At 44.9% G+C, this 10443-nt stretch overlaps 1 protein-coding gene across 1 annotated transcript in view; it reads right to left on the minus strand.

Moving 5' to 3' along the window:
- LOC119953090 (serine/threonine-protein kinase/endoribonuclease IRE1-like) overlaps positions 1–8645 on the minus strand; it is a 96861-nt gene extending 88216 nt beyond the window's left edge. Inside the window, 1 exon segment of the mRNA XM_038776926.1 lies at positions 8470–8645. Coding sequence (XP_038632854.1) covers positions 8470–8532 — 63 coding nt within the window. The 5' untranslated portion in view covers positions 8533–8645.
- Between the last annotated feature and the right edge of the window lie 1798 nt (positions 8646–10443).

A 10443-nucleotide genomic window follows, 5' to 3' on the forward strand; every position in this document is an offset into this window, starting at 1 on the left:
TGAACCAAGGCTGTAATGAGATCAGGAGCAGAGTGACCCTAGCAGAACCCAAACTGAGCACCCGTGAGCAGGTTATTGGTGAGTAAGTGCCGCTTGATAGCACTGTTGATGACTCCTTCCATCACTTTGTCGGTTATGGAGAGTAGACGGATATTGTGGTAATTGGCTGGGTTGGATTTGTACTGTTTCTTGTGTGCAGGACACACCAGGTCAATTTTCCACATTGCCAGATAGATGTCAACCAGGGTTAATAAATGCAGATGGGCTTTGTATAGTTATCTTTGAAGTTGGGCTGTGCAGTCCTCCGGTAGCCATTAGTGGCTCTTCAGAGATAACGAGATGCATTTTTCTCAAAACTGCCAGGTAGCTTATTTTGTTCAAGGTTCAGGGACAGATATAGGCTCAGCTTTTGTTCAGTTTTAAAAGTTTAGAAACAGCAATGAGTATATCTATAAATATTTTATAAAAATATACAGTGAAATGTCTTAGTCCCTCGCAATACAACAGTGAATAACATTTAGAAAGGACTTGCTAAGTGTTCCCAGCATTTCCTGCGTTTTCTATTCCAAATTTCCAGCATCCACTGTATCTTGCTTTTGTGTTATAAAGTCCTTCATTGGCTGTAAAGTACTGTGAGATGTCATAAAATTTTGAGAAGTGCTGCATAATGCAAGTCTTTTTATTTTATTTTCAACTAACTGAAACAAGTGGGAACGGAACCATTTTCTAAACATCAGTCACAGACCAACAACTATTCCAATTTCAATGTAGGTGGGACAAACATACCTACTTTAAACAATAGCCTGCAGATAATGTCACAACAGTGCTGGAATAATGATGCAGTTCAACATGTTTCTTCATTAATGGGCAATGCCATTCATCCAATCTTTTCCACAAGATTTATGTAATAAAGCACAGTAATTCACTACTGAGAATTCAATGTGATTTCCACCATCCCACTGTATGACTAAACTATAAACCCATTAAACAAGGACCTTTCGGATTAAGTGACAAATAGTCCAGTCGTGAAAAATATAAAATGGCAGAAACAATAAAATGCATAGACAAAATATTGCTTCAGAGAGTGACAATGTGTTGAAACTGTGATACATCGTACTGATAAACTATAATTTGAAATTTTATGAAACTTTTCACATCTTCTGGAAGTCCCAAAACACTTCACAGCCAATTAAGTACTGTACTTTTGAAGTGCAAACACTGATGCTACATAGGCAAAAGCAGCAACTAATATGCTCAGAGCAAGCTCTCAAAACCAGCAGAAATAAATGATCAGATAAACTTGTTTGTAACTACAATCTTTATATAGCAAATTCCCAATTGCAGTCCTGGAGAAGCAAGTCGAGCAAGAGGGGGAAAAGGCACAATTCACCCCATTTAGCTCAGGCACACTCGGGAGCCACACACAGGCAGAGGTGCAAGCTGCCCACCCACTTCACTATCACAAATGGAAAAGGATCACAAAGGAAGGTTAAAAACACTTGGGAATTACTTCAAACATTCCTTTGTTCACTTGATAAATAACTCGCGCTTATCAAAAGAATGCAAGATAATCTGTCCCACAATGGTTTTTTTAATTTGTCCGATAACGGAAGAGCTCTTCCAATTACATCCAATGAAGTACTTTTGGAAATATAATCACTGTCATAACGTAGGCCAGGACAGCAGGGTGCACTCCCCAGTTCCATTTCATAAGTGTGCTCTGGGGATTCTTACATCTACCTGGTGGGGGAGTTTGGGCCTCAATTTAACATTTCATCTGAAAGATGGCACCTCCATTAACGCAGCATTGCCTCAGTACTGCACTGGAGTACAGTATTAGCCTAGGTTTTAGGTCTAGCGTGGGGCTCAAACCCACAACCTTTTGATTTAGAGCCAAGAGTGCTATGGACTGAGCCATGCTGACAACATTATTCATTCTTTTCCAAGATCCCTTCAATACCTTTCCCTACATCCACCTATCTGACCTAATTTCTTGCTCTATTCCAGATGTTTGGGTAAATGCAAAACTACAGGCAATCAAAGAATCATAATTTATTCCAGAGAATCATTTATTTCACCAGATGAAATTCTCGACGCAAGTAGCAATCTTCAACCAGCCCAGCCAAGATCAGCCGGTCTAGCTGCTTCTGCTCAATTCCCAGGGAGGAGGAAAAAAACAATAAACAAAATCATATCAATAACTGAACTATACTATCTACATTCTGGACCAAACATTTACAGTGCAAGGCACTCAGCAGAATAAACCCTTCAATGGTTAGTTTGATAACACTAAAATGCAGTTATTTATACACGTGAAATGTCTGATCACACCGCTGGCACCTGCTACATTCGACTATTGACATTTATCTGAAACCAGAATGAAACAGCTAGAAATTAATCGACATTTCCTACTTAAAGGCCATCTGCACCACCTCAAGCTGCGAAAGAGGATAAATGCATAACTCATTCAAAGACAAACCATATTAGAGATTATTTCAAATTACTTCAATACAAGCTCACTACCATTTCATATATTACAGAACAGCAAAGGCAAACAACTTGCTACAATATTGGAGAACTGCTACAATTCAGTTATCCAAGTGAGACCCCATCAGGCTGTCTCAAGGGAAATGTAAAGATCCCACGGCACTAGTCAAAAAGCTATTCTGATGTCAAGACCAGGGTCGCTGTCTGTGTGGAGATTGCACATTCTCCCCGTGTCTGTGTGGGTCTCAACCCCACAACCCAAAAGACATGCAGGATAGGTGGATCGGCCATATCTTTTTATTAAAACAGCAAAAAATATACAAGGCCAAATGGTACAAACACTAATTTTGTGTTGGAGAAACAGGGTACCCTCCCCTCAGTAGGGGAGGGGTGTAGGATACTCTGATTATTAAAACAATTCACAACACAGTTGTACTAAAGAACAAACGGTACACGCATTACATTTTTGGTCTGGAGAGACCAGATACTCTCGCCTCTGTACCAAGAAGGGAAAGGGGCGGGGAGAGGAGAAAGGAGGGTGGTGGGGACAGAGGGAGGTGGGGTGTTGACCACTCTAAATTGCTCCGTAATTGGGGCAAATTTATAAAAAGAAAAGATGTCAAGACAAACGATTTACATTCAATGAAATGTAGACCAGTACAGGCTTGGAGGGCCGAATGGCCTGTTCCTGTGCTGTATGTATTGTTCTTTGAAATGCCAATGAGTACATCAGTTATCTCTTTCTAATTTGTGCACTAAGATATTTGAGAAATGTAATACGGCATTATATAAACTTAAATATAATTTCCTTGTCAAAAAGATTTAGCATTAGTTCTGAAAATCTAATAATTAAGTAATTTTCTCGGACAGTTTCCAAATTAAATTATCTTTGTGTAATTACAAGAGAAGGCAGTCTGTGTGACTTGGGGTGATTTTAACAAAAGAGCCATATTAAGCAGTGCTGCATAGGAAGGACATATTAATGGAGTAGAGGTGTTTCCAGGTAGTGGTAATGAGCTGCACAGATTACTCGTGACCTGCAAGAATTATTTGCACCAGCTAAAAGGGCTGTACAACTAGTCTCAGCATCCCACAACATCTTCGAGACAAATTTTAAAAGCACAGCAAGTGTTCAAAGACCAAATGAGTGCAAGCACTGTGGCTTCAGAGCTCCAGGGTCCCAGGTTCGATTTCCCGCTGGATTACTGTCTGTGCAGAGTCTGCACAGTCTCCCCGTGTCTGCGTGGGTTTCCTCCGGGTGCTCCGGTTTCCTCCCACAGTACAAAGACGTGCAGGTTAGATGGATTGGCCGTGCTAAATTTCCCTTAGTGTCCAAAAAGGTTGGGAGGGGTTATTGGGTTACGGGATAGGGTGGAAGTGAGGGGTTAATTGGGTCGGTACAGACTCGATGGGCTAAATGGCCTCCTTCTGTACTGTATATTCTATCTATCTATCACACTTAACTGATGCCCTGCAGGTGTTTGACATATTGTTTCAGGTCATACGAGTGTTCTGACAGTAGGCCATTTACTTGAAATGTTAATTCTATTTCCCACCCCACAGATTCTGCCAGAATTATTGGGTATTTACAGCATTTTCTGTTTTTACTTCAGATTTACATCTGCAGTACTTGGCTTTCATACCAGTTTGATAAGATTTTCAAGGACAGGCTAGACCTATATACAAACATGAGGTCCACAGCATCAGGAAACGGGGGAAATTGAAGAAAAAGTTGTGTCTGGGATCACAAGCATAGGTCATTTCAGGAAAACTATATGTTTGGCCTTGTGCTGACAGTGTGAGAAAGTGCCTGCTGTGCTACAAAACACGGTAGCAAGATAAAACAGGAACAGCATGGCTAGCACACTGAAACTTCCACGCTGCTTTAACCAAGAGTACGGTGAAGGTTTGATCCTACAATAAACTGGTCCCCAATCTTGACTTCGGGCAAAGAGTGACAAGTGAAGGCTAGCTATCTCCTCAAAGGCACAGAAAATTTTATGAGCAAGACTAACAGAATATTAGATGGAAAGAAGGGGTGCCTGGCTTATGGAAACCAAAAGGAGGGAGAAATTACTGAAAACAATACACAGATTAATCCCAAAAACATATGTTGTAGTTTCACTGGGGATGCAGTCCTTTCCTGGAAACCGTGCCTGTGTAAACACTGCACTTTATAATCTGCTTCACAAGTGTGCACAAATCTCAATCCTGATACACATGTCCAAATGTGCTAAGAAATTGCCACCTTCGCACTAAGCACTTAATAAGAACAATTGGATATTTTGCTGGCTGTTGGCAATGGATTAACTTTACTAAGCGTAACAAAACAACATAATTGAGGGAACACTATGCTTGGGCCAAGGTCTTGTATTAGGTTATGTTTGACTCAGAAGTTGTATACAATGGGAACTGACAAGTGCTTACTACTGGGGAATGTCACGCATGGTCAGGTATCCGTTTATCTGACATCAACTTTTATCGCTTACATATAATCAGTGTACGGTGTTCCTTTTCTGTCTCCAGCAGAACTGCGTGTGCCCAATAAGTGGTACCAGAGGCTTCCTTTGAAGTACGAATCTGATGCAATGCAATTACAGTCAACAAATAAGTTTTATTTCTGCAAACGTATTTTCAATCAGTTTTGGGCGCTCATTGCATTGCTGTGCAAGTCTGACATTAGGAACTAACTTGAAGAAAAAGGCAGTTTCTGTCAGAGTCTTGAAGAGTTTTAACTTAAACAAAAGCTTCAGTGTTTAGCTCACTTGTGGAATTTGGGGCATGATACTAAAATCTGATGTTATCACAAAGAACAAACTCAGTAGGAGACCACAAGACTACCTCAGCCGCTTCTTAACCAGCACTGAACACTTCAAACCACATCAAGGAATAATCATGCAATGGAGATTAATTCCATTTCCAATTTCTAGTTGATGGAGCCTGATACAAGACAGCACAACAAACAAATTAAAAATTAAGCAATAATGGCTCCACGAGCATCTAGAAATGCATGTCACTCACTAGCACTTCAATGAGCTGTGATACAGATGCAAGGACATCAGGTCTAACCCTCACACTGACGGAGTTTGTGGCTATGCAGTCAGAAGTTGGGACAAAGCAGACAAACACTTCCAACGAGGAAGAACTGGGTTACCAAAGACCACTCCTGACAACCAGTTAAACTGCAGAGCACTCAAGCAAAATGTTATTTGAATGGAGGGAAACTGCAAAATGGTGCCATACAGAGGGATCTAGGTGTCCTTGCACATAATCACAAAAAGTGAGCAGGCTGGTACGGCAAGTAATTAGGAAGTGAAATAGAATATTGGCCTTTATTGCAATGGGATGGAATATAAAGTAGGGAAATGCAACAGCTACAATTGTAGAGGGCATTATAGAACAGTACAGCACAGAACAGGCCCTTCGGCCCTCGATGTTGTGCCGAACAATGATCACCCCACTTAAACCCACGTAACCCGTATCCCAACAATCCCCCCATTAACCTTACACTATGGGCAATTTAGCATGGCCAATCCACCTAACCCGCACATCTTTGGACTGTGGGAGGAAACCGGAGCACCCGGAGGAAACCCACGCGCACACGGGGAGGACGTGCAGACTCCACACAGACAGTGACCCAGCCGAGAATCGAACCTGGGACCCTGGAGCTGTGAAGCATTGATGCTAACCACCATGCTACCGTGAGGCCCCAATTGGTGAATTGGTGAAATTACATTTAAACCACAGCCTAGTTTTGGTCTCTTTACTTAAGGAGGGATATGCTTGCATTGGAGGCAGTTCAGAGAAGGGTCACAGTTCAATTCCTGGGATGAAGGGCTTGTCTTACAAGGAAAGGTCAAGCATAAACTCTTTGGATGAGAGGTGATGTTATTGAAAATTCCGAGTGGGCTTGATAAGAGTTTCTCCTTGTGGGGGAATCTAGATCTAAAGGGCAAAATTTGAAAATAAGGGGACTCCCATTGAAGACAGAGATGAAAATAATTTTCTTCTCTCAAGAGGATCATTAATATTTGGAATTCTCATCAGACAGAATGGAGGATGGGTCAATGAATACATTCAAGGCCGAGTAAGACATATTTTAGATCTCCAATGAGTGTTGCCCTAGTATGTATTTTCTTTTATTGCCTTTTCTTCCCATGTACTGAATGATCTGTTGAGCTGCTCACAGAAAAATACTTTTCACTGTACCTCGGTACACATGACAATAAACAAATCCAATCCAATGAAGGGTTATGGGGCAGGCAGGAAATTGAGTTATGCCACAAACAGATCAGCCATGATCTTATTGATTGGCAGAGTATATTTGAGGAACCAAATGATTTACTCCTGCTTGTGTTTCTTATGCTATGTTCATAGAGATGTGTACTTGTCTGCCTTCCCATCTTGTAAGAATGCAATTGTAACACCCACACATTATGTATGTTAGCTTGAAGAACCAAACCATAAACTGCACTTCAGAATTATTTTCTCTTCTTTCTGCCAACTTTCTCTTTTCTCTACTGAAGGTCAATTTTTTTGCTGCGGTTTGTTGGACAGTTTATTTTTCTTCCTCTGTCCTAATCTCATCCAGAATATCCCTATCACTGTTTTAGTGGTTCACACTGTTGCTTCATAGTGCCAGGATTCCCGGTTTGGGTCACTGTCTGTGGAGTCTGCATGTTCTCCCCGTGCCTGCGTGGGTTTCCTCTGGATGCTCGGGTTTCCCACCACAAAGTCCCGAAAGACATGCTTGTTAGGTGAATTGGGCATTCTGAGTTCTATCAGTGCACCCGAACAGGCGCCGGAGTGTGGCAATTAGGAGATTGTCACATAATTTCTTTGCAGTGTTAATTAAGCCTACTTAATAAAGTTTATTATTAAATCATAAGAAAGTTGGCACAGGGTAGCACGGTGGTGCAGTGGTTAGCACCGCTACCTCATGGCACCGAGGACCCAGCCACTGTCCATGTGGAGTTTGCACATTCTGCCTGTGTCTGTGTGGGTCTCACCCCCACAACCCAAAGATAGGCAGGATGGGTGGATTGGTCATAATAAATTGCCCCTTAATTGGAAAAAAGAATTAGGTACTCAAAATTTTTTATTTTTTTTTTAAAAAGCAAGTTGGCACACTGGCCAAACTGGTTGCTTTCACAAGCACATAGGGAGAGATGATTATAGCATCTGCAGCTGAGTTTCAACAGCACACAACAGATTGTCCAGCACTGCGGCTGCAATCTGTACACATGATCTACAAGATGCACCAAAACAACTCACCAAGTTTACTTTGGCAACATTTCCCTCACTTCACTCCCCTACAGGTACTACCATCAAGGGCGATAATGCTTCAGGGACATCATGATCTCCAGGTTCCCCTGACAAGTTAAGCACCATCCTGTCTTCGACACTGTCAATGGGTCACCACCTGGAATTCCAGAGCTGTCAGTGTGCCAGCAACATGATGCCTGGGGGTCAGCTCCCCACAGCCACGGGCAGAGGGTAGTTGGTGATGAAGATGCCCCACCACCACAACCAGAGGGAGGCAAAAAAATGGTACACATAATACAAAGACAAACTTCAAAACAGACTGGGTGCCTCAAGGTGTGAGTTATGGTGCTGCAGTGGGAGATCTCAGCTCTGACAGTAATGTTGCTCCCCACCAATAAATAGCTAACTAACCTGGGCAGACTGCTGAAGGTATTCACACCCTCCCCACTCGGATTGGATGCTCTGTGATGAAGGCACTGGCTTCACCTGGAGACGGGTGAACACACCTGGGAGAGGCGGCAGTGCTGCCTGGGGGTCAGCTCCCCGAGGGCAGGGGGCAGCGCAGCGCAGCGCAGCGCAGCGCAGCGCAGCGCAGCTCCCCTCCCCTCCCCCCGCCCGGGGTTTAACCGCAGCAGAGGCCGGGGCCTGTCAGCCTCCACCAGCCTTTCCTCCGCCCCCACACCGGGCCTTGTTGTTGCGGCCCCGGCCCACACTCACCTTCGCCGACAGCAGCCACAGGCTGAGGAGGAGCAGCAGCGGGAGGCTGGGCGGCCCGGCCATGGCCGCGCTGCTGGGCTCTCTGTCGCTCGGTGAACAGCGGCTCCTTCCCTCAGCCTCCGCCCTCCCTCACTCGACGCTCCACGAGCGAAACTCAGCCACCGGTTCCGCCGGCCTGGGAGGGGGCGGGGCCTGAGCGGGGGGCGTGACCTGTGGAGGGGCGGGGCCATGTCCGTCAATCATTGGGGAATGGGCGGGACCTGGAACCGCCAATCAGCGGCAAGGGGCGGGGACCCGTGGCCACCCTGAATAACCCCTGCCCCTGGGGTGGCCAAACTGACCATCAACAGGTCCGGGCAGTGAGTGTCCGAGGAGGTGGTCAGGCCGGACCGTCTGCCCCTCTTCCCTGGCTTTATTAGCAGCTACGTCCCTGGAGAGTGGGCATGCCGTACCCATGGGTACGCTCCAGGCCTTCCATGCCCAGTGGGCACCACAAGGGTTAGATCGCTTTGTCTACCCCTCTTTTCACATCATGATTTGATGTTAATAATTTTCCATTGCTCTTGGTTACTTTTGGGCTGTGCCCCTAATAGGAGCGGCCCCTTTTAATTTGTCTCTCAGTTAATTCCCTTTGGCATATTGTTTTGATTGGGCCCTAAAATAAATCAAATAGGAAGGAGGACCACCTGGTGAACCTGGGCCTGGCGAAACTCACCAACAACAGGTCCGGGCAGCGGGTGACCTCCAAGTGACCAAGGAGGTCATCCGGCTGACTGTCTGCCTCTCCACTGTGGCTGTATTCACGGCTGGGTGTCCCTGGAGAGGGAGCATGTGGTGTCCACGGGAACCCTCGAGGCCTTTCATGCCCCTCTTTTCACATTATGATTTGATGTTGACTAGTTTCCTTTGTTATTTTTGGGCAGCGCCCCTACCAAATCAGCCCCTTTTAATTTGTTCCTGAGTTTGTTTCTGTTATTCTGTAAAGTTGATTGGACCCTACAAAATTTAAAGAAGGTGGAGGAACATCTCGTGAACCTACTCCTGGGCCTGGCGAAACTCACCACTAACAGTTCAGGGCCTGGGTGGCAAGGTGGCACAGTGGTTAGCACTGCCACCTCACGGCATCGAGGACGCAGGTTTGATCCCGACCCCGGGTCACTGTCCGTGTGGTGTTTGCACATTCTCCCTGTGTCTGCGTGGATCTTGGGAATAGGAGTAGGCCAATCAGCCCTTTGTGAATGTTCTGCAATTGGATAAGATCATGGCCGGTCTGGTTGTGATCTCAACTGCACTTTCCTGTCTGTCCTCCATAACCCTCGACTCTCTTGCCGAGCAAAAATCGATACCTCCACCCTGGCTATATTCAATGACCCAAGCCTCACCGCTTTCTGGAGACGTTTGAGGTTGTGAAGTTTTCACGTTCTCCCCGTGACAGCGAGGATTTCCTCTGCATGCACTGATTTCTTCCCATAGTCCAAAGATGTGCAGGTTAGATGGGGTTATGGGGATAGGGCGGGGAAGTGGGCCTGGGTAAGGCGCTCTTTCGGAGGGTCGGTGTCGACTCGATGGACCAAATGGCCTCCTTCTGCACTGTAAGGATTCTATGGTTGTACAGAAGAGTGATGATCTTTTTGAAACATTAAAGGTTCCAGGTGAACTAGATAGAATTCCACAGATTAACAACCCTGAGAGAAATTCTCCTTGTCTCTTAAAAGGGGGACTTCTTATTCTTAATATAATAATAATAATCTTATTGTCACAAGTGGTCTTACATGAACACCGCAACAAAGCCACTGTGAAAATCCCCTGGTCGCCACACTCTGGCGCCTGTTCGGGTACACTGAGGGAGAATTCAGAATGTCCAATTTACCTAACAACACGTCTTTTGGGACTTGTGGGAGGAAATAGGAGCATCCAGAGGAAACGCAGGCACTGGGAGAATGGGCAGATTCCGCACAGTGACCCAAGCCAGGA

Source organism: Scyliorhinus canicula, chromosome 18 (genome assembly GCF_902713615.1).
Source record: "Scyliorhinus canicula chromosome 18, sScyCan1.1, whole genome shotgun sequence".
Lineage (NCBI taxonomy): Eukaryota > Metazoa > Chordata > Chondrichthyes > Carcharhiniformes > Scyliorhinidae > Scyliorhinus > Scyliorhinus canicula.